This window comes from Leptopilina heterotoma, unplaced genomic scaffold, assembly GCF_015476425.1.
Source record: "Leptopilina heterotoma isolate Lh14 unplaced genomic scaffold, ASM1547642v1 Lhet_120, whole genome shotgun sequence".
Lineage (NCBI taxonomy): Eukaryota > Metazoa > Arthropoda > Insecta > Hymenoptera > Figitidae > Leptopilina > Leptopilina heterotoma.
Genome location: NW_025110838.1, coordinates 615,560 through 641,699, shown reverse-complemented (window position 1 = coordinate 641,699; position 26,140 = coordinate 615,560). Strand labels below are relative to the sequence as shown.

Sequence of the window (26,140 nt, the reverse complement as noted above, 5' to 3'; positions counted from 1 at the left end):
TATTAAAAATTTAATGGAACAGAGGATTAAACATACAGGCAACAATCATTTCCTGGAACAACATTTTACTTATATGTCTTGCTTTTTAAAAAAAAATGCTTGGATAACATTTTCTTGTAAAACAATCCTTATCAATTGGCAGTGAGGTCAATTTTTATTTTTTGATTATTTTGTGCAATTGTTTCTTTTAACTTTTTCATTCTTTCTTAATTTCCGAGAAAGAAGAGATATTTTAAATTTAAGTCACAATTTTTTGCTATTAGTAGAAAAAGTGATTTTTAGTCGGAGAAAATATTAAAATTTGAAATCATAAAATGTTACATTAATTAGTATTAAGTAGAACAAGGGAGTTATAGTCAGACAGTGGTATAACTTTTCTGCTGTCTGAAAGAAAATACTTTTTAATGTAATTTATGTGTAAGTAGTAAAAGTCAATTATAGTCAGATTCTTGAAATTTTATCCTGAATTGAAATCAGTAGTAAAAAATTGTCGATTAAAATACTATTCATAATTAAAACTAGTAGTAGAAGTTAGTAATAGTCAGCCGAATTAAGTATTTATGATATTTGAAATCAGTAGTATGCGTCAATATGGTCAGTCAATTAATATATTGTTATTCAAAATCAGTAGGTACAAGTCAATTTTTGGTCAGACGAAATCAATTAATTTTTTTAAATTATAAATCAATATAAAATAAAAAAAAATTATTAAAAAATATTCATTTTTCAAATCAGTAGTATAAGTCAATTATAGTCAGACAGTTAAAATATTATTTGCAATTAAAATCAGTAGGAAAAGTCAAAAATATTCAGTACATTAAAATATTGCTAATATTTAAAATCAGTAGTACAAGTCAATTATAGTTAGACAAATTAAATTAATTTTTAAAAGTTATAAATCATTATAAAATAAAACAATGATTAATAATTATTCATAGTTGAAATCAGTAGTATAAGTCAATTATAGTCAGACAGTTAAAATATTATTTACAATTAAAATCAGTAGGAAAAGTCAAAAATATTCAGTGGATTAAAATATTGCTAATATTTGAAATCAGTAGTATAAGTCAATTATAGTCAACCACTTAAAATATTATTTAAATGCAAAAGAAGTAGAACGATATGGTTTAAAAAAAATCGATTTTTTTTTTGTCATTTTTCCACTTAGGTGTCTCCTTAAGTAGTGCAAGTAAATTATAACCAGACGTTTTAAAAACTATTAAATTTTTTATAACAGTAGTGAAGTATAATTATAGTCAGACAAATCTGAAAATTTGTGTCTGATGACATTTTTAGTCAGGCAACGAAATTAAAATTCTTTAAACTACGATAACAGTAGTAAAAGTCGTCTACTGTCAGACAAACTAGTCTAAAATTTGTTTTTACTTTAGTTTCAGTAGTACAATTCAGTTATAGTCAGACAAAGTGTGTTAAGAGTAATTTTAGTCAGACATCACAGTTCGAAGAATTTCTTTAAGGAAAAACTAGTAGTAAAAGTCAGCATTAGTCAGACAAACTGAATGATTCATAGAAAAAAATAAAAATATTTTTTCAAATGATGAGAATGAAACCAGAGAAATTTATTTAGTATTAAAAAAAATTATTACTATTTCTTTACTATTAATAAAAATTGCCATTGTGCTAACTGACAAGGAAAACGAGACAAAACACAACATTGGTATTAAAAAGATCGTCAACATTAAAAAAAAAAGAAAAATACAATAATTATCGTCAAAAAAGAAAATGTTGACAAATGGTAGGTGCACATTTTTTTTCATTTATTTCTTTTCCTAATTTTTTTTTCTTTGTTGCATACGAACTTTTTTTTATTGCTTATTATATAGACTCACCTTGACCCTCTGCAGATCAATGGGGTTCATGATGGTCCCCTGAAAGAACTCGACGGTCGTGAAGTGTCGTTTGAATAGTCCTTCCAGTTCGAGGTCTGGTGGCTTCCTATTTCATCGAATCCAACAAAATGATAGAAATTTGGCTTTTTAAATAAAAAACAACATTTAATTTCTAAAAGGTTCAGCTCAGTTATTGCCATTGCGAGTGTCAAAAAATCATAAAGCAAATAGCTGTCGAACTGATAAATTTAAATCAAAAAAAAAGAAAAACAAATTTAAATATACAGCTTTTAAGAAATTTGTAAATAATTATAATATTTTGTGTTTCATGCTTTTTCGTACTATATGGAAAAATACATTAAAGAATAATTTTATTTCAATTTTTATTTAATTTTTAATTTTAATTTCATTTTTAATTTCTTTTCAATTTCCACGTAATTTCCCGTTAATTTTCCACTAATTGTCCTTGCGAAAATAATAAAAGAAAAAATTCCCATATAACAAAAAAGCATAAAACTAGATTATACATAATATTAAAATTCAATAAATATAAATTCAATCCCTTAACCTGAAGAATTTTCAAAATTAGACGTTAAAAATTGAAGAAGATAAATAACAATGAAAATTTATCAAGTATCAGGAGAGTAATAAAACAAGGAAAATTATAAAAATTTAATACTAAAAATTTAAATCTACTGCACGGTGATCCGACTCCATAGCTCAAATACAGCATACCATGCAGTCGCAGGCGTTTGCTTCTACAATAGCTGCCTCTAGTCGCCTCAATTTATATTCATGGGGTTATAGATAAATCGCAAACTAGTACTTTACGATTTTTCATTATAAAAAATCCCCAATATATATATAGATATAGTTCAAGCCTCATATGACATACTATATTGATTTTTGAAACACAACTATATATATATTTCCAATAAATGCAAATTTATGTTCTGAATAATTGAAAAGAATTTTTTTTCTTACGCAATATGGCGATAAGAGACAACTACATTTCACGTAGTGTGATGTAATAAATCTAGAGAAAATTAAATCAGCATAAACAATCCCACAAAGAGAATATTTTTTAACAGAATCGAATATGCTATTGTGTCAATGTTGTTGTTTATATATAAATGTACGATGATTAATATTATCATATATGATACTTTTTTTTTACTTTTTTATTTTTTTAGTTTTTTACTATTTTACTTTTTTACTTTTTTACTATTTTACTATTTTACTTTTTTACTTTTTTACTTTTTTACTTTTTTACTTTTTTACTTTTTTACTTTTTTACTTTTTTACTTTTTTACTTTTTTACTTTTTTACTTTTTACTTTTTTACTTTTTTGCTTTTATACTTTTATACTCTTTTTCTGTTTTTTCTCTTACACTTCTTTTACTTCTGCTTACTTTTCTGTACTTTCTTTTCACATGCTTTTACTATTTATTACTTTTTTTTTACTATTAATGTTCTTGTTTACATTTTTTTTACTTTTATACTTCTTTAATTATGAAATTTTTTTACTACAATTACTAAAAGTGTAAATAATAAATTAAACCACCTTTTGTCATTGGGAACAAAAAATGATCAATCGGTAATTGATCATTTTTATTTTTGTACAAAAATTTTTTTACAAAATAGTAAAAAAAGAATAGAAAACATAATTTTAATTAAGAAATTTATTTTTGTCATTAGCAACAAAATATGATCAATTATTTTACTTCATTTACTTTTATTATTCTATTTTTTACTTTTTTTTAATCCTTTTTCACGTTTAAAAAAAATTTTCGGTTTGTTTCTACTGCTTCTTAATTAATTTTACTTTTTTGGTTTAATTTTTTTTTTAACTAACTCTAGGAACTTTTTTTTTATTAATTTTTATTTTTTTCTTACTTATTGTAAGATTTTTTACTTATTCCTACTATTTTTTCTACTTTTTAATTTTTTAAATTTTTTCATATATTTACTAAAAGTAACACAATGTGTAATTAATAATTATTAACAATCAATTTTTGTCATTAGCAACAAAAATGACCAATTATTTTAATACATTTATGTTTATTACTTTTTTTTTTACTTTCTTTACTCTCTACCATTTTTTAAAAATTTTTTTCGATTTGTTTTTTTTTATACATTTTTTACTTATTTCTATTATATTTTCTACTTTTTACTTTTAAAATTTTTTTACATCTTTACTACAATTAATACAAGTGTAAATAATTAATTACTAATTTACTAACAACCAATTTCTGTAATTAGCAACAAAAATAATCAATTATTTTAATTCTTCTATTTTTATTCCTCTTTTTTAATTTTTTTACCCTTTTCAAGATTATAAAATTTCTCTTTTAATTCATTTTAATTTTTTTTTCTAACATTTTTTTGGAATTATTTTTATTTTCTTCTTACTTATTTTTTTTTTTTTTGACTTATTTCTACTCTTTTTTCTAGTTTTTACTTTTAAAAATTTATTACATCATTATTGCGACTAATACAAGGAATAAATAATTAAAAATTAACAATCTTGTTTCGTAATTACTATTTAAAAATGACCAATTATTTTACTTTATATAATATTTTTTCTTTTAGTTGCTTTCTTTTTATTTTTTTCTTCTAGAAAAAAAATTTTTGACTTATGTTTACCTCTTTTTACTATAAAATTTTTTTCTATTTTCAATTAACTTTTTTACTCCTTTGCACATTATTCAAAACTCTTTTAAACTTATTTTGATTTTTTTATTACTTATATTTAGCCATTTTTTTTACTTTTTTTACTCTTTTTCCTATTTTTAACATTTCTAGATTTTTTACTTCTTTACTACAATTAATACAAGTGTAAATAATTAATTTTTAACAACTGCGTTTTATAATCACCAATTATTTTACTTTTTATAATTTTTTTTTACTTTCCCTACTTCTTTTTTACTTTTTCATTCTTGTTGAAATTTAAATTTTTTACACACAGTTTTCTTACTTATTTTTACTTTATTTTTCTTTTTTATTTATCTATTATTTGACTTTTTAAATGTTTTTATTCATTTCCCGTAATTGACGAAAGAGTTAATAATTAATTATTAATAATCAATTGTTGTAATTAGTAGCAAAAAAAATTCAATTCGTTATTTTACAAAATTTTAATCATTTAAGTAATTTAGAAAAAAAAGTTGTGAAAAGAAATAGTAAAATTAATAAAATTATTAACATAATCATGTAAATTTTAATAAATTCAGGAAATAGAAAAAATTAACCAAATTGTATCATATATGATATGTGATTATGTGTATCGTACGCAATAGGTATGATTATAATGTATTATAATAATTATTGTATGTACTGTAAATTAAAGTATTGTAAATTATATGAATATACAATTTATATAATTCTGTAAACAAAGTTATATAAATTGTACATTAATATACAATTGTATATAATTTAAACTTTTTTATTCAAGTTTCCTCGATTGAAGTCGATTTTATTGTACAGGATTATATACGATTCTATAGAACTATATACGATTGTATAAAATTATATACGATTGTATACAAATATATACGATTGCATACAATTATATACGATTTTATACAATTATGTACCATTTTATACAATTATATACGATTGCATACAATTACATACGATCGTATACAATTATATACAATTGTTTCCGTTTACATACAATAATACATGATTGTTATACGATTATATAAAATTATATACAATTGTATTCGTTTCCATAATATTTTATGCAACTGTATACGATTCTATACAATAATATAGAATTGTATAAGTTTCTGTATTATTGTATGTGATTGTATATGAAAATATACAATTGTATGCGTTTCTATACGATTCTTTACAACTGGATATATCTCTACATGATTATATACAATTATATAAAATTCTATACAATTGTATTCGTTTCTATAATATTTTATGTAATTGTATACGACTCTATGCGCTTATGTACAATTGTATACATTTCTATACAATTGTACACGATTCTACACGATTCCATACGATTATATACGATTGTATAAGACTGTATACCTTTCTATACGATTCTATACGATTTTATGCAAATCTGTATGATTGTATGAAACATATTTGTATAAAATATATTTTGAATAATATTCATGTATACGCAATAAATAGAATAACAATGTTGATAATTAAAAACGAGACTCCAGAGTGGAGAAAAAAAGATGATAAATAGATATATATATATAGAGCAACTGGTCGATTCGATGATTTCAAATCCAGGCGAATATCGGTTAATAATTTCTTCCAGTAAAATCTAGAAAAATGAGATACGCGCGTTCGTGGGATTAAAAGATGGATTCTAAGGAGAGTAAAGAGAAGTCACGTGATTTTTCTTTTTTTTGGTTGGGGGGGAGGGAGGGAAGATCGGCGGGAAATCGGGATTTGAGAAATGGTTTTCTAGGGTTGCGGGTACCTTGACGCGTTCCAAGTCCACGGCATTCATCATAGTTCCCTGAAAAAACTCCACGGTCGTGTAATGCCTCTTGAGAAGACCCTCCAATTCGAGATCAGGTTCTTTCCTGTAAGCACAGGCCACTCCTTACGATAGGATGATCAATAGAAATTTTATTTTTTTTTGTGATTTTTTTTCATGAATTTTTCACCTCGATTTATTCACAATATTTGAGAGATTCAAATCCATTTTGTGTGTATACACTTTTCGACGAAGAATGCATCATCACGACGATGCAAATATTTGCTTCCCACAAACAATATAAAAGAAGGAAATAAAAAAAAATTTGCGTTTTTCCATTTGTAAATACTTTTTGTACAATTAATTAAAATCTTTTTGTTATTTAATTATTATTTATTAATAAAACTATTATTTATTAAAATATTACTCTCTAAATTTAAATTAGTAAAAATGTTTACTAATTTGAATTAGTTACTGACTTTTTGCTTTTGAATTAGTAAATTTTACTTAAAAATTAGTAGAAACCACTAGTTATTAGTAAAATTTACTAATTCAAAAGCAAAAAGTCAGTCACTAATTTAAATTAGTAAACATTTTTACTAATACTAATTCAAATTTAGAGAGCAAAATTATATTTATTAAAATCAATTCGAATTATCAGTGTTTCGAACGTCATATGGCCAAATTTTTATTTTCAAACTAAAAAATTAGAAATTATTGTTGAATAGATTTTTACAGACCGAAGAATCAATAGTTTAAAGAATTTTTATAAATGAGAATTTTTATTAAATAAAATTTTCTCTTCAAAGAATTAAGTATAAAATTATTTTTTTCTTTTGCTTTTTAATAGTTCACTATTTTTAAATTGGTTTCATATTGTATTGATAAGTAAAATTAAAATCAGTAGTATAGGTCGATAATGGTCAGGCAATGAAAATATTATTGATACTTAAAATCAGTAGTATAAATCAATTATAGTCATACAACACGAATTAAATTATATAATTTATGGTAGCAGTAACATAAAAGTTTAATTCTTTAGGAGAAAGTTTTAAAATATTTTGAAATCAGTAGTATAAGTCAATTATGGTCAGACAACACGAATTAATTTTTTTTTTATGTTTGTAGTAGTAAAAAATTTTGATTCTTCAAGCAAATAGTATTGATAATTTAATTCAGTAGTATCAGTCAATAATAGTCAATCGATTAGAATCAGCCTATTAAAGTATTCTTTAAACGCGAAATAAGTAGAACGATACCGTTTCAGTCAGACAGTAGTATAACTTTCCTTCTGTCAAAAGTTTGTAAATTTTTGTCGGAAATGTTGTAATTTCTTTAAATCTGTCATTAAGTGGTATAAGAAAGACTATTTAAATTATTAAAAAGAAAAAAACAGTAGTACTAATCAATTTTAATCGGACTATGGATTTTTTAAATTCTAAATAAATTTCAGTAGTATAAATTATTTTAGTCAGACGGTACTATCAAAAAACGGAAATTTTTGTAGTATTCGAAATTCATAGAAAAAAAATTCTCCCTACTAAAAATTCGGCTAATACAAATTCTTAAAGAAAAATCCCCTAAATAAAATTTCCTAATTAAAATTTACTAATAAGAATTCCATAACAAAAATTACATAATAAACAATCCTTAATAAAAATTTCTTTTCATAAATATTCTCTTGAATAAAAATTCTATTCAACAAAAAATTCTTTTTCATCGAAAATCGAAAAAGTGACGATTATTAATTTACTCGAATTTATATTTAAAAAATAAATATTATTAATTACGCGAAATATAAATAATGTCCATATTCTAAAATAAAAAAAAACTAATTATTTACAAATGGAACTTTAATAAATCGTAAAAAAAAATTAACATCGAAAAATTCCTTTTTTTTCTTCAGAAGACAGAGGGGGAGAATGGGGGGTATTAAAAATGACATTTTTACCAAAGACTTATATATATATATTTATGTTGTATGTGTGCTCAACCTAAAGAATTACGTGTTGTGTGTTGTAATATGTTGCATCGATCACTCGAGGCCTCGCAAAAACTTTGTACTTACCACGCTATATAACGCTAAAAATAGATATTAGAAAATGTAAAGGGAATATTTTTAAACATACGATCAATCACCGATCAAGGTTGAAAACCACTTGGATTTGAAACTGAGCACTCGAAATGTGCAAGATTATTTTCAAATCACTTTTGACTTTTAGTGGCTATTAATGCTCTTGGCAAAAGTTATAAAACCTCTCATATACATAGAACTTTATCTTTTAATATTAAAATCAAAAAAGTTTTATCATATTCACGAGAGTTATAAGGACTCATCATTGAAATTTTCTTATCTCATTGTCTCTTATCTCAATATTGTATATACATCTTCATTCTAAACTCTAAAGTCATTAAATTTTTATTTAATTTCCTTATTTTCAATTTTCTATTTCATTTCTATTTATAGAAATTTCAATTTTATTTTCTATATTTAATTTCCTTTAATTTTAATAATTATTCAACAATTTTAATTTTCATTATAAAAATTTTTTTTTCTGTTTTTGAATTTGTGAACAAATCAAATTCAAATGAAGAAACTTTAAGTTTTCGAACAAATGAAAAATTGTTTCCAAGAATGTAAAAAATTACAAATTATGATTTTTACGAGCTTATAAAAAAAAAACGGTTCTTAAGATCGTAGGATTAAAAATTGATTTCAGAATTTGATAATTTTTATACACAAAGATTAAAAAAAAAAGAGAGAAAAAAATGTGAGGAAATTTTTTTTTTAATTCGAGAAAAAAATCATACCTGTGTAAGAAGACGACTTCTACGTCGACGTCCTCGCGATCTTCGTGTAAGAAATCCTTGAGAAAGTGCGAGACAGACTCGTAGGTGATGTGGCCGCACACAACAATGTGTCTGGCAACACAAAATAAATATTAGCCAAAAAGTCTTTTAAATTTTCGCAAAGCAGTCGTGATTTTTTCGATAATATATAAAAGCAAGCGTCTACTTTTTAGGGTCATTGTGCAACATCAGGTCTGCATTGCAAAAAAAAAAAATCTTTAAAAAAAAAGTAAAGAGAAATTTTTCTTTTTATTCATTTTTTCAAATTTAGTAGAAAACATTTTCTTATCCAATTTTTCAATTTTGGAAAAAAAATTCTCTTTTCACTCAATTTCGATTTAAAAAGAATTCCAATTTTATTATTTATTAATAAAAAACAAAATTTTTTTGGTATTATTATTATTGACAAAAAAAATTAGAAAATATAAAAAAGAAAAGAATTACAGTACATTTTTTTTTTTTTTTAGTAAAATTATTATAATGTTGTCACTATAAATATTATTATTTATTAGAATATTATTAATAGAATGCATATTAATAATAATTCATAATAATTCTATATTTAGAAGAAATAAAACATCTTTTAATTAATAATAATTTAAAATTAAAAATAATTATATGCAGACCTCATGTACTGTTATTTAAATTATACAATAAAAAAAACCACATACGTGTGTACTTTTTTTGTAATCTACATATAAAGAGAGAAAAATATCAATCAACTATTTGCGATTCTATATAAAAATTTTCACCCGTTATATATATTTACATTCTTATACAAAAGGAATGTCATAAATTTTTTTCCAAATGATATTGTTAGTTGGATAGAGAAAAAAAAAATATCAGGAATATTGGTGATATCAAAAAAAAAAAAAAAATGGAGTGAGAGAGAAAGCATATGGGAAGGAGGAACATACACACATTGTCGAAAGATCGAATCGATACCAGTTTAGTCTGCTGCCTTTGGTGAAAATTCGTTATCCCGAGTTTTTCTTCGAAGATTGCGTTGTCCGAAACTTTATTTTTATTATTTCCAATTCGACAGAAAAATAAAACCAGTAAATTGCTTTTTTTTTCTCTCGCATTGGTTCTCATGGAATCGAGTCACGCAATCTTCAAATTTTTTTTTTCTTTTTAGGTATTTGGACATTTTTTTAGTCCATTGGGGCAAATTAGGAATTTTATGAGCGAAAGAAAAGAGAGAATAATTCTCGACATAAATTATTTTGCAAGTAGTTTATTTATTATATGGCTATTATTTTTTTATATTCTTGTTTACTTTTACTTGTAACCTACACTATTTTTTTTTTTTTTACTTTTTTGTTACTTTCCCTTGACTAACGAATTTTTATTTTTGTACTAATTTATTAATTTCAGTCAAGTAAAAGTTTTCCAAATTTTTATTCAGAAAATTAATTGATTTTGAAATTTTAGATTTTCAACAATTTTTAGAAATGTATAATATTTTAATATTTGTAATTTCTACTGTAAATTATATTGAAATTTATTGTCATTTTATTTATTTTATTTATTGTAAAAATTACAGTAAATTTTTTCAAAAATTGCAATTTTATTTACTGTAAAAATTATTGAAAATTTATAACAATTTTATTCGAATCTATAGTAATTTTGTTTCAATCAATTTTTATTAATAAAAAATGGCGAATATTTATTTTATTATTTTTCTATCATAATTTAAAATTTATCAAAGAAAAGAAATTCCAGATTTACCCCAAATTATATCGATCGACACGATACTTCATTAAATATATAAACATATAATTACAGTAAATGTTTAATTGGATACAATGATAGAAGGAAATAAATTATCAATGAGCCTATTTTCGAAGAATTTTTATTTATTTTTTTTTATATTTAAACAGGCTCAAAGACGTGTGAACTTACCAGGAACTTGTTATTAGGGTATGGAGTGAGTCGTTTTAACCAACTAATGTAAAATTGAACACACCTAATTATTTACAAATCAATGTGCTAGATATAGAAAGAAATGATTAATAATAATTAATTATATTAAAAGAGTTATTTAAGTGCAGGCTTGTTCCTTTTGATAGAATTCGTTGAAGAGAAATTCAAACATATACCTATATAACCAATGGGAAATTTACAAAAATTAGTTTTTAATTTTTAATATTTTAAAATTTTTAATATACATTCAAAATTTTAATTTTAATTAAAATTTTTAGTTTCTTTAATTTATTGAATTTTATTCTTTTCTTAAATCTTCTTTATTTTTTATTCTGAATTTATTTTAATTTTCTTTCAATTTACTTTAAATTTATTTTCAATTTATATTAATTTATTTTCAATTTATTAAATTTTACTTTTTTAATTTATTTTTCAAAGAATTTTTTTTTTCTGCTCTCCAAAAATGGTCTGAGAATTTAAAAATCAATATTTATTCTTACTGACAATAGTAGAAAAAAAATAATTAATTAATTACGAATTATTTGTAAACAATTTTTTCATGGAATTTTCTTTCGTTGGCACGTACAGTCAATTAAAAAATTAGTAATTAGTAAATTAGTAAACAAATTATTTTATTCTGTAATTATTTCGCAATAAAAAATACTCAAAAAAATTAATTTTATTACTCTCTGAATTTGAATTAGTAACTGACTTTTCGCTTTTGAATTAGTAAATTTTACTAATAAATCAATAGAAATTAATATTTATTAGTGAAATTTACTAATTCTGAAGCAAAAACTCAGACACTAATTCAAATTTACAGATTAATTCCTTTATTAATTATTTTTACCAACTATTTTTTAATTAATTATTTTAGTAACAATTTTTTAATAAATTATTTTTAATAATTATTTTCCACTTAATTATATTATTAATTATTCTCCAGTGGTTTATTAATTATATTTCAGCAGTTTGTTAATTATTTTCCACTGTTTTTTTTTTTCATTAATTATTTTTCTCTGATACTTTTGATTAATTATTTTCCACTTATTATAATCATTAATTATTTCCCACTGATTATATAAATATTCTGTGCCTACTCTACATCATAATTACTAATTTCTACATACGTCGTCATTTATTATATACCAATATATAATATATAATATTCTAAATTTTTATTTAAGACCAAAAACGATGAGGAGGAAGATATACATGTGTTAGTGCCGAGATTAAGAAGAAACTGTTAATCAATAATATATTTGTCTCATTCCATGCTATTTTACTATTTAAATATAGAGGCTACAAATTTTTCTGCGACTGTGTATTGAAATAATCATCTAAAATTAAACCAAAAAAAAAAAGAAGAAGAGAGAAAGTACAATTTGTGAATTTAATAGGCACGAGTGAATTGGGTGCTTCGGTCGTTCTCTGGAACAAAAAAAAAAATAGAGAAAGAGAGAGACAGAGAGAGAGAGAGAGAGAGAGAGAAAGAAAGAAAGAGAGAAATATATATAGATAGAAAAAAGAACACGCCAAAAAAGCATAATCAATCGGAAGCGCGCGCACGATTTAAAATTACGAACTAAATTCACGCCATTTAATTTCTGTAATTTACGATTAAAAAAAAAGAACCTGCAAACAACTGCTTTTCTTCGCATATTTTTTTTTCTTATGCACGAGACACGCTCGATTTTACAATTTCCATTCGCAAAAAGAAAATCAAAAAAAAAAAAAAAAAAAAATACATCTCTGAAAAAAGTATACACATAAATAACATTTTTTCGACGCTTGAGAAAATATATTTCTATATAAAAACGCTGTAATTAAGAGGAAGAAAATTTTAAGAGAATATATACAGAATGGTTAAATATATATAATATATAAAATGTAGAAAAGAGTACATCTGCTAGGAGGAAATAGAGATAAGATACAGAGTAAGAAATATTATTCACCTAATTTTTAAGTTCTTTTGGTGGAAATTTTCATTTCATTTCAATTTAATTTTTTTTTATGTACGATTTGGAAAAAATCGGTTTCGAAAAAAACGATGAATTTTTTTTTTATTTCTCAACTGTGTTGTCCAAAAGATCTGTCTATAAAGTTGTCAAGAGGAATTAACTATATTCTTCCAATTTTTTATATAGTAGAAAAATTGCAGTTTCTGCTATGAAAAGGGTGGAAGAAATTTTTTCATTCATAAATTAAATTTTTTGAAATTAATAAATAAAATTTTTTTATGATTTCTTTTAATTAATAAATAGAATTTCTTTTATAAATAAATTATATTTTTTTAATTATTAGAAATTACTTTTTTTGGGATCTAATATAATTGCTAAATTGGCTAAATATTCAATCAGAAAAATTTTCACACATATCAATTTTTATTTAAGGACATTTGAATCATTATGACGTCACAGTTTGTGCGGATGCAAAGCATGTATTTTGAAGCTGTGACGTCATAATGGTTCAAATACCCTTAACGGAATTAATAAATGAAATATTAATTCATTAAATAAATTCTCCAGTTGGTGAATTTTTAATTTTTATTGAACAAAATTTTCAACAGACAAAATTTCTTATTTGGCCTAAGTAAAATTTGACAAAATTTTTATTTAACAAGATTTTTATTTAACAAAGTTTGTATTTGGCTAAATTTTCATTTAACAAAACTTTTATTTAACAGAATTAACACAATTTTTATTTAATAGAATTATTATTTAACAACATTTTTATTTAGTTGACTTATCATTAAACAGAATTTTCATTTATCAAAATTTTCATTTGGCAGAGTTTTTATTTAACAGAATTTTAACTTACCAAACTTTCTATTTAACAAAATTTGTAATTGGATGAACTTCTAAAAGAGAATTTTGCATAAAATATAGAATTTTATTTATTAAATTAATTTCTATTTAGCTAAATAGAAATATTCTTTAATAATTTGTATTGAATATAATTCATATTTAGTTAAAATTCTATTATTAAATTTTTGTTCTTTTTAAATATAATTGTTATATTTTTATTTAATTATTATTTATTTAGCTTCATTTTCAATAAAATATTTTAGCTTTAAATCAGAACTGAACTGAATTAGAATTTTATATATAATAAAAAAATTATGTTTTTTTATTCAGCTAATAAAAACATTTCATGAAAATACAACTAAATAAAAATTTTGTTTAAATAAAAATTCCCTTAAATTAAAGTTATTCCAAATACGAAATCTGTACTTAATAAAATTTTGCAAAAAAGCAAAACTAATTAATTCGGCTTAAAATTAATCTAATTCAGCTAAATGAAAATTTGTATGTTGTTTTATAATTAACAGAATTTTTATTTAGCTGAAATTTTATTAAAAAGTATTTTTATTTAACATTTAACACTTTTTATTTGGCTGAATTTTTATTAAACAAAATTTTGCATATACTTTATAATTGCATTCAATAGAATTTTTATTTAATCGAATTTTCGTCTCATAGAATTCTTATCCAGACAAATTTCTATTAAGTAAAATTCCTTTTTTTCTAAAAACTCCATTATTTAATTATTTTATTCACATTTATTTATATTTATTATTTATAAATTAAAAAAAAAATTATTATATAACCCTATGAAAATGATTATCAATAATACTCACTTGATAGAATTTTCATTCAATAGAATTTCAGCTAAATTTTCAGCTAATTATTTTAGCTTCAAATCAAAATTCAACTGAATAAGAATTTTCCATAATAAAAATTTATTTTTAATTTGATTCAGAAAAATTAAGATAACACCACTAAATAAAAATTCTATTAAATAAGAATTTCGTTGTGGAATTCAGCTGAATATGAAATCTACTTAAAAAATGTTTGCTAAATTAGTTTTTTTCAAATGATTTAATCAAAGTTCGATAAATAAAAAATCGATTCAGTAAAATTCGTGAATGAATAGAATTTTTTAAAGGAAATTTTTCAAAATCAGAATTCAAATAAATAAAAATGAGACACAATGAGAATTCTGAAAAAAAAAATTCTAAGAAAAAATTCCCAACTAAAATAAGAATTCTGATGAATAAAAGTTCAATTAAATGACATTTTAAAAAATTCAACTTTGTTCAGTAAAAAATTATCTATTTGAAAATTATCTGATCAAAATTAGCCAAAATAGGAAAAATTGTATTTTGTGGACAAAATAAAAACAAAAATTCTTTATATTAAATAAAAAGGAAATGAAAAATCAAATAAGCAGAAATGCCTCTTGAATTTAAAAAAAAAAATAGTTAATTCAACTTTGACAAATTCTTTGTTGACTCGAAGAAATCGAAAGGAACAATTCATAGTCGTTAGTCATTAGTAAAAGCTTTTATTGTATAAAAGACCCAAAATGTATAATATAAATATAGTTAAACAGGTAAAAAATCTATATATATATATACATATTAAATATGCAATTTGGTGTTATTATATAGAGAAGCAGAGGTTGTGTTAAATAATTTGTAGTAAGTTTTATGTCGCGAGTAAGTATTTGATCGACTCGAAGTGCACCCATGTTCGCATCGTTTACAAAGCGACATCCAACTTGTTAAGAAGTTGCTCACATTGTAAGATCCCCTCTCTCTTACTTGAGTCACTTCAAACCATTTGACAAAGAAGGGTGTTGAAAAGCCACTGCAGCAGTCAATTTAAAATTCCCTTCAAACTCGAAAAATATTTCCAAAAAAAAAAAAATAACAAATTATTTTGTTCCTTCGACTTATTATTATTTTAAACTCATACAGTGAGAAATTGTAACTTTTACAATTGAACCAATTGAAATGAATATTGAACTATTTTTTATTACAATTGAAACTAGTACAATAAGAACTTGAAACTGATAGAACAAGAACTTGAAACTTATAGAATTAGAAATTGAAACTGAAACAATATGAAATTGAAACTAATACAATTATTGAAACTAGAAATATGTACTCTTAGACAGTGAAAAAAGAGAAATAGAGAGATAGAGAAAAAGAGTGAAAAATAGTTTTGAGACAATTTTATATTTTTGTCAAAGGAGAGGAATTTTAAACTGGATGCTGCAACAACTTTCTAACATCCTTCGAATGATCATCAAACTACAAAAGATCAAAAGGAAAAAGAAATTGATCCAAAGCTCAACGATGGAATGATTGATAATAATCATTCGATTTTTGAACAGCGATGAATATTTCACGTTTGCTATTCTGCAGTTCATCAACCATCTTGAGAGAATTGAAAAGCCGTTTATGCATTTTAGCCAAATTGGAATTTTAGTTTTACTCCAAAATACTCGAAATAAAAATTTTCTCGTTTACACCATTTTTTCTAATTTTACTATTTCTAGAATTTTTTTTTACATTTTTCAATTTATTTTTTAATAGTTAAATTTTACCTACAATTTTATTTTTTTCCTATTTTATTTTTCATACAATTTTTTTTTACAATTTTATGCCTGTCCAGTTAATTTCTTTCTACAATTTTATTTTTTAATATTTTATTTTCATCTAAAATTTTAATTTTTCTAATTTTTTCCTACAATTTTAATTTTTATATTTTACTTTTTATTGTTAAAAATTTGTCTAGTTTTGTCATAAATTTTTTTCACAATTTTATATTTTATAGTTTAATTTCTTTCCAGTTAACTTTTTCTGAAATTTTATTTTCTTCTACCATTTAAATTACATTTAAATTTTTTTTCTACTATTTAAATTAGATTTAAATTTTTATTTTATTCCAATTTTTTTCCTAAATATGTTTTTCTTCATAAAAATTGAATTATTGGATAAAATAAAAAACAGAAAAATTACCATTACAAGTATTTTAGTTCGTAATTTAAAAATTGCAAAATGCCAGCAAGAGAGACGACTTTTCAAAACTCTTATATAAATATAAATATAATTATTATTAATCCAGACCTGCCACTATATGAAAAAAAAATATTGATATACGAAATTTTTTTCACACCTATATTTGAAATAATTTTTGAAAAAAAGGTAAAATGGACACGAAAACGATCATTAATACTGACTAAAAAAAAACATCAAGGTTAATTACACTTATGTGGTTACAACAGTAGGTTTTTCAAAACACAATAAAAAAAAAGATAAAAAAAAATGCATTCAATTTGGAAAACGCAAGGTGCATGCTGGGTGTTGATAACGCACATTCGGAGATAGACACTGCCCCGTGAACCTTCCTCGTTAAAAAATTAATTTTCTTATCCTATTCTTTACATTTTTTCCCTTATTAAAATTTTCCTTTGACTTTATTTTTAACTATATTTCAGAAAAATTGTTTTTCTTCTATAAAAATTATGTAAAAAACATTTTTTAACACTTTAACACTAAATTTCTAAAAAATACTTTCAAATTGATTTTCTGGAGAATAAAAATGAGTTTTTAAAAAATATTCCCAATTGGAAAAATTTTTTCAAGAAAAACAACTATTTTTTATTATTTTATTAATTATTATTTTATTTTCAATTAAATTTTCTCCATTTATTCTTATTCTTAATTAATTTTTCTAATTATTATTATTCTCAATTATTTTTTCTAATTATTGTCATTTTTAATTAATAAATTTTAAATCGTTATATTTTTAATATCTATATTCATTTATGATTAGAAGTTAATTTAAATCAAATTTAATATAATTTATGAATTTAAAAAACTTAATCGAAAGTCAAAAAGTTAAAAACTTTTGGGAATAAAATTTTACTGTGAAAAATGGTACGTTACATAATTGGGTAAAAATCACGATACTGTTGAGAAAATCCCAGTGAAAACAATAATAGATTCTTTTTTTTTGCAAATAGAATGAAAGGACGTAACAATATATGAAAAATTTTAACTATTTACAATAAAGACGAACAAATACACGAATAAATTCGTTATTAAATATAATATAGTGAGTTCTTACATAGAAATTTTATTTATGACATAATTTCTAATGGAACAATTTTAAAATATAAAAAGTCAAAATTAGAAATTAGAAATTTAAGAACATTAGAGACAGAGTACAAAAATAACAATATAAATTACAGTAACGAAATATTATAAAATAGGAATATATTTATTAGAACGAATTTTTATATTACAATAATTTTTAACTAGAGTAGAAAAAGTTATTAATAATTAATTATAAATTAATAATAATTAAAATGAATAAATAAATTTTTTATTTATAAGCAAATAAATAATTTAAATGTTAAAAGTTGAATAATAAAAAAAAATATTCAATAATTAGAGAATTAAACAAAAATTACAATCCAACCAGTTGTAATATCAAAAAATACCACGATTAATTTACAATATAATTATATTACAAAATTTTAAAATAGAAATCTATGTAATTATTGTTTAAAAACGCATTTTCACTGTAAAACTATCGAGAAGCGAAAGTTTGGACTCCACTCCATTTTTACTCTTCACTACTTTTCAGTTAAAACGTATTTCACGAAGCGAGCGATGTAAATTAGAGTGGGGATTGTGAGTGCGAGAAGGAAGTCTCATTTTCTGTCTCTTTCCCTCTCATCTCCCCACTCCAAATTTTACCGTCACGCTCGTTAGTTTACGCCACAGTGAAAACGCGTGCTATACAAGAAAATTCTATTTACGGAAAGTTACAGTAAAGTAGCACAGAAGAATTAAGCAAAAATTAATATCAATAATTATTTATTACTATATTTAGAAATTTACTAGAAAATGTAAAGAACACTACTAATAATAAAAAAAATTAAAATTCATTCGTCACTTGCAGAGAAGATTTATAAAAACTATCGATAGACAGAGAATCACGGTTTTTTCACTAAATTGAATCATTACCTAATTAATTATTATCAAATTACAATAAAAAATAATTTGTTATTTATTGTTAATTGACAGTAATGTTAATTATGTTAATTACATAATCAACATAATTCGCAAATTAATCAGAGAATATTAATTTATTAATAAACACTGAATATTATTTTTATTATTAACACTAAATGTTATTAATTAGCACTGATTAATAAATACTAGTTATTACTAATTAATATAACAGAATTGGTATTTTTTTGTAAAGATTAATTAGTACTAATCAGCACTGCTTATAGATCTCAGCACTTAATAATTAATATAATTGGTACTATTTAGTATTAATTAGTACTAATTAGTATTAATTAGTATTAATTAGTACTAATCAGTATTAATTAGTACTAATTAGTACTAATTAATATTAATTAGTACTGATTAGTATTAATTAGTACTAATTAGTACTAATTAATATTAATTAGTACTGATTAGTATTAATTAGTACTAATTAATACTAAATAGCTATTAGAATTCGTATTTTTCAGTACATATTTAATATAATTAGTAATTTAGTGCTAAATATTTATTATAATTAGAAGTGCTTAGTGCTAATTAATTAATGCTAATTAGTTCTGATAATATTCATGACTTTTATTAATTTTTTATTATTAATTAAATTATACCAATTTCTTCATGAATTCTATAATTTAGAATAATTTAATTACTCATATGAATAAAATACTTTCGATTTAACAATTATTTTGGTATAAATTAATTGAATTATTAATTAAATAAATTATTTCTTTAAAATTAAATGATCATCATATTAATTAATAGCATAGATGAGTTAATTATTAACAATTATGAATTAATTAATGCAAATTATTGAAAACCGAATTAAATAATTAAATCATCGATCTATTAATTAACAGTATGGATCACATAATTTTATTGATAATTAATTTATAAATCAATAGACGATGATAATTGATAATAAAATAATAATTAATTGGCAATGATTCTCTATTAAAGAGAAAATTGTTTAGTAGTACAGAGAATATAAGAAAGGTTCGACGTTGAAGCGGTATTTGTCTCAGATGCGGTTATTAGTGTAAAAGAAAAACAAAGCAAACACCAGTTGCTGGGTGTGATTTTTATTTTGCGGTTAATTTTTTTTTTTAAGATGGTATTTTTTGTGAGGGTAACACAAAGTGGAAAAACATGTGGTGGGGAGGAGGATGTGGTAAATTTTGTGAAACACAAATACATATAAGGATTAAAAAAAAAGAAAAAAAAAAAAAAGTGAATTTTTCTGGAAACACACACTATAGACATTTATAGTGAATTCTCTTGTCCTGTGAAACAGTAGTCGCAACTGAGTAAATTTAAGTTGTAAACCACTGTTCACTAAGAAAACAAAGAGGATTTGGAATCAAGACAAATGGAATACGGATATATGTGGTGGAAATAAAAGGATTTGAATCGAAAAGTTTTTGGATGAATGGAGAGAGAAAAAAGTTTAAAGTAAATAAAAATGAAGATAAATAAATAAAAATGTAAATAAATAAATAAAAATGTAAATAAATATGTAAAAATGTAAATAAATATATAAAAATGTAAATAAATATATAAAAATGTAAATAAATATATAAAAATGTAAATAAATAAAATTATGATAAATAAAATATTTTAAAAAATTATCAAAACAAATAAATAAAAGTATGATATATAAAAAATATGAAGATGGAAAAATTATCAATCAAAATCGCTTCCATATACGTAAATAAAAAAATAATTAAAATTATAAATATAGCAAAGACTGTACAACAAAAATTAATAAAAAGAAAAATATAAATAAATAATATAATGATAAATAAACAAAAATGTATTAAAATAAGTAAATAAAATCATGGCTAGTAAAAAAGTTTTAAAATAAATAAACAAAATTACGAAAAATGAAAAAAAATTCAGAGAATTAAAGAAACAAAAAAAAAACAGTTAAGAATATGTAGCAGAAATTGAAACAAAATTTATTTTTTAATATTAAAAATATTGGTAGAAAAATAACCATAAAAGAAGAAGAAATAAGTTTAAAATGAAGATAAAAGAGGGAAAAAGATTCGAGAGATATGGTAGTGAGAAAATTGTAGAAATCAAAGGAAGACAGTTGAAGAAAAATGAGAGAAAAGTTGAAATAAAAAAATTAGAAGTCGAGAAGAAATAGAAGTAATAAAAGAATAAAAAAAGATTCAATAAAAAAAGGAAAATAAAAATTATTTTTTCTATTCCTTTTTATTAAATCTTTTTTTACTTCTATTTTTCCAAAAAGAGAAAAGAAAAATTGTCAACAAAAAAGGTACAAATAATGAAGGTAAAAGGGAAACAAAGTTCTTTCTTTCTTCATTTTTTTTTGTCTATAGAAAATAGAAGGAATAGACGAAAAAAAATTCAAAGAAGAATTTTTTCCACTTCTTTTATTAATTTTCTAAAATCTTCTTTACTTGTATTTTTCCATAGTTAATGAAAAAAAAACTAAAAGTCTTTCTTCTTATTTTTATTAACAAAGAAAAGAAAAAATAGAAATAAACAAAATTTCAAAAAAAAGTCTTTTGTTTCATTTTATTTTTTTTTCAAAGAAAAGAAGAAATAGAAATAAGGAAGATTACTTAAAATAATTTTGAAAAATAGAAAATTCATTTCATTTTATTTAAGGAAAAGAAGAAATAAAAATAAGGAAGATTACTTAAAATAATTTTGAAAAACAGAAACTGGAAAAAGAATTTCCAGGAATTTTATTAAAAAAAAAAAAATAAGAAAAAGAAGAAATAAAGGAAATTTTATTTATGAAAGAATAATAATATAAAAAAATTCTGAATATAAAAAGTAGAGAAAGAATTTACAAAAGAAATAAAAGAAGAGAAATTGAAGAAAAAGAATTAAACTAAAAAAAATTATTTATAAAAGAAGAATAATAATCAAATTATAAAGAAACGTTTTAAAGATAAGAAGTAGGGAAAGAATTTACTGAAGAAATAAAAGAAAGTAATGAAAAGGAAGAAATAGACAAAAAAAAATAATTTATGAAAAAAGAATAATAAAATAATTTAGTGATAGGAAGAAAACAAAAAGAATTTACGAAAAAAGTAGAAGAGAAAGTGAAGAAAAAGAAAAAGTCAACAAAAAAACTTATTTATGAAAGAAGAAGAATTATAAGAAAATAACGAAAAAAATTGAAGATAAAAAGTAGGAAATGAATTTATGAAAGAAATAAAAGAACAGGAAGTGAAGAAAAGGAAGAAATAGTAGAAGGGAAAAAGAGAAGAAATAAGAAGAGGAAAAAGAAGTAAAATTAATAATAGAAGGAAAAAAAAATCCAAAAAACAGAAAGAATAAAAACGAACAAAATCACGAAAAACTGAAAACTAAATGAAGAAACAAAAATTAACAACACTCGAAAAACCATAAAAAAATGACTCAAAACGAAGAAATGAGAAATGAATGAAGAAATAAAAACTCCCAGTTTGACAAAGGAATAAAGGATTGGAATAATTTTTTTTCTTGTTTTTTTTTTGCTAGTTTTTTGTGTCTCACCTGCGACCTCGCTCGTTCTTCAAAGTGCCGCCATACTTGTTTCGCGTCCCGATCAGGTCAATTATCTCGGGGATACAACTGGCGAATATGGCCTACACCACGAGATAGAACAGAACACAACACTCGCATCATTATACTTTTAGGACTTGTTTTCATTTAATTTTTTTTGTTTTTGTATTTTTTTCCATTTTCTTTTTTTTTTCCTTTTTGTCAGTAAGGTCCAGTCACTGTTACTTTTTTCTTCTTTTCAAAAAAAGTCTGTCCAGTAATAATGGAATTAAAGGAGAAGGGGAAATATTTAATACCAAAAAAAACAATGTTTAAGGTTAAAATTTTTTAACTATTTTGCTTTTTAATTCTGAACTACTGATGATGGGCAACGCGGCTACTCATATAGTGACACGATATAAAAAGTGTTTTGTACTCCTATGTGCGCCACGGCCCAAAAATAATTGTTTAAAGAAAAAAAATTGTGTGCGTGAGTGTATTTAAGAACACGTTTTATTATTAATTTTTTTTTTTTAATAAATAAAGGTGGGGGTATGTAGGCTACCTAAACCTAATCCTATACACCTACACCTAGGCCTATTGACCTAACGATACTACACGTGCCGTCACGACTATTTTTGACCATTTTTCGTTTTTCTTATTAGATATTTTCTTGTAGAATTGTTTTTTTACCCAGGCGGAAAAATTATTACTTTTTTTTTAATGATTTTAATTTGAAAAATATGCGAAAATTTATTTAGTTATTCTTATTATTGCAATTTTATGAAAAAATTATGTAAAATTTAATATTGTCTTCGAAAATTCAAAAATTGTGAGATATTTTTTAATTCTCTTCTTAAAAAATCAAAAAATTATCGACAACTTTTTTAATTATTGTCTTCATAAACAAACAAAAAAATTACCCACAACTTTTTAATTGTTTTTAATTAAATTAAAAAATTATGGTCAATTTTTTAATTATCCTGTAAGATTAAAAAAATTAGACCTATTTCTTAATTTTAATGGAAAATAAAAAAAAAAAATATGGACAATTTTTCATCTTCAATGATCAAGAAATTATACACTTTTTTCTCTTTAGAAATTAAAATATGCACAATTTCTTGTCTTGTCGAATATAAAAAATTATCCATAGTTCTTCGAAAATTAAAAATTTATACAAAATTATTTTTCAACTCGAAGAATTAAAAAATTGTTCACAGTTTTTCGAAAATTAAAAAATTATGCACAATTTTTCATCTTGAAAAATTAATAAATTAGATTGTATACAATAATTTTGCATTTTTCCGCTTGAGTGCCGAAATATAATTTCTTATTTGCTACTAAATATATATTGTTCAATACACTTAATTATAAACAAATGGAAAAAATTTTAAGAAAAATTTCGTGTTTGTTTAATAATAGCAGAATAAGTTAATCTATAAAGTACGAAAAGCTTTGTACAGTTGGTTTTATTTTATTAATTTTACAAAAAGCATAAAAGTTCAGGTAGAAATGTTTCTACTTAAAAATAGATTTATTTGTATACGTGAATTTTATATATACTTATAATAAATTAATCATTAATAAAATATTATTTTACAATATAAAAAAATTAGTTATCTGCAGAGAAACTGTTTAATAATAATTAGTCGTTAATTGAAAAAATATTAGATTGTGTGTTATAATGAAAAATTAATTAGCACAACATTCTCAAGATTTGTCTGCACATTCACAAGCTGTCTTTTTTGTTCGCGGTGCTCACGCACTGCTGTGTCGGTCGTTGAATTCGCGCTGAGAATCAACATTGCCGATTAAAAAAAAAAAATGCTACTTGAATTATTTTTTTTAAAATAATAATTTTATAACATTATTTATTAATTAATAATATTAATTAATTAACATTAGAATTAATTAATTTTCTAAATTACAATTTTTTGGAAATCTTTTTTCTACTTATTCATTTAAAAAATTTTTATTTTTGTTCTTTATAAACAATATACGGGCACAGAGCCCTATATTTTGTCTATTTTAAATGAAATGATAATGATAGCGGAATTTTAATTTTTCTCTTTTAAGAAACAAATGACAATGTCCATTCTACTTGCAAACCCAAAGTTTTCTTCAAGTTAAAAAAAATTCACGATTTAATTTTAAATAAAAATCGCTTGCAGAACTTTTTTTTCTATTCCATTTTGGATTGAGATCGATATATCGATCAAAGACTCCAAAAGTACATTTTTCTCAATATACGCTGCGAGATTCAGAATTGAAAAAAAAATATTTATTATTATTTATTAATTGTTTATTAATATTTTCTCAAGCTATTTTAATAGTTTACATATTTTTAATGAGAGAGTTCTGTCGAGAAGAACGCTTTTTCAAAAAATGAGGATTCAACGTCAGAACGGCAGCGTCGTGAGCAAGTCAAAATCTCACAACAAAGTTGATTTTTTTTATTTTTGGAGAGGTGGGATTTTTTTCTAAACTAATCGTTAATTTATTTTTTAATGCTAGAAAAAAATTAATTTCAAATTAAAATGTTACAAATTTCTTTTAATTTTAAATAAGTTCTTATATATTTTTTACTTTCTTTTATTTACTTCAATTTACTTCAATTTACTTCAATTTACTTCAATTTACTTCAATAAAACTTATTTACTTCAATTTACTTTCATGTACTTTCATTTACTTTTATTAACTTGTATTTTCTTGTATTTACTTTTTTTACTCTTTATTACTTGTATTTTCTTGTATTCACTTTTTTTACTCTTAGTTACTTTTACTTACTTGTATTTACTTAAATTTTTTGGTTTTACTTGTATTTACTATCATAATTCACTCTTATTTTTTTTTAATTATTTGTCTTTGCTTTTATTTACTTTTTTGTACTTTTTCTTACTTCCATTAACATTTAAATTTACTTTTTTGTACCATTTTTATTTTCATTTACTTTTATTTACATTTATTTTTCTTTTTTTGTACTTTTTTCCTTTTTTTCCTTTTATTTACTTTTATTTACTTTTATTTACTTTTATTTACTTTTATTTACTTTTATTTACTTCTATTTACTTATACAAAAAAAATCCAAAAAAATTTCCAGGCAAAAACAAAAAAAAAAATAAAATAATTTATTTAGAAGTAAAATATTTTCCTTTCCATGAAGTAAATTTAAGAAAAAACAAATTCTCTTTACAAAAATAAAGTGTAATTTTTTTTTAATATTGTTTAGTATATTATACTCCATAAATGCTGTACGTAATTTTATGTATACATATGTACAGTAAATGTGGGGTACGGAAACACAAGATTAATCAATACAATCTAAGGCTATATAAGAACTACAATATGTGCTTTGGGTAAAAGGATGAAACTATCAATCTCAAGCTTTTCAATATATAAAGGGAGGAAAACACAGGAAGAAAGGACTATGTAACGATTTTTCTGATAAAACGATATAAACCGAAATGGAATTTTTTTTCCTCTCGTTACAAAAATTGCCAATACCCGAGAAAAATATCCTGTCTTTGACATTTTCATCAATTTTTTTTGTCCCTATCACCTACTGTATTATTGTTCTTCTTATTGCATTTTCGAAAAGTGGTTTTTATTTCCGAATAGTAATTTTAATTTTTGAATTGTAATTTTAATTTTCGAATAACAATTTTAATTCTCGAATAACAATTTCAA

The 26,140-nt window shown here is 22.4% G+C and overlaps 1 protein-coding gene across 31 annotated transcripts in view; it reads right to left on the bottom strand.

The window, feature by feature from the left end:
* Positions 1 to 26,140, bottom strand: part of LOC122510024 (calcium-activated potassium channel slowpoke) — a 172,448-nt gene that overhangs the window by 66,279 nt on the left and 80,029 nt on the right. For 20 of the 31 annotated variants that reach the window (XM_043624633.1, XM_043624497.1, XM_043624490.1 and 17 more), the window contains exons 7-8: positions 9,115 to 9,225; positions 1,851 to 1,956 (exon numbers count right to left, since the gene is read on the bottom strand). In XM_043624633.1, the coding sequence (XP_043480568.1) occupies positions 1,851 to 1,956; positions 9,115 to 9,225 (217 nt within the window). Of the gene's footprint in view, positions 1 to 1,850; positions 1,957 to 6,303; positions 6,410 to 9,114; positions 9,226 to 22,465; positions 22,558 to 26,140 lie in introns of all 31 variants that reach the window. The other 11 variants (XM_043624625.1, XM_043624422.1, XM_043624451.1 and 8 more) reach the window with 3 other exon arrangements.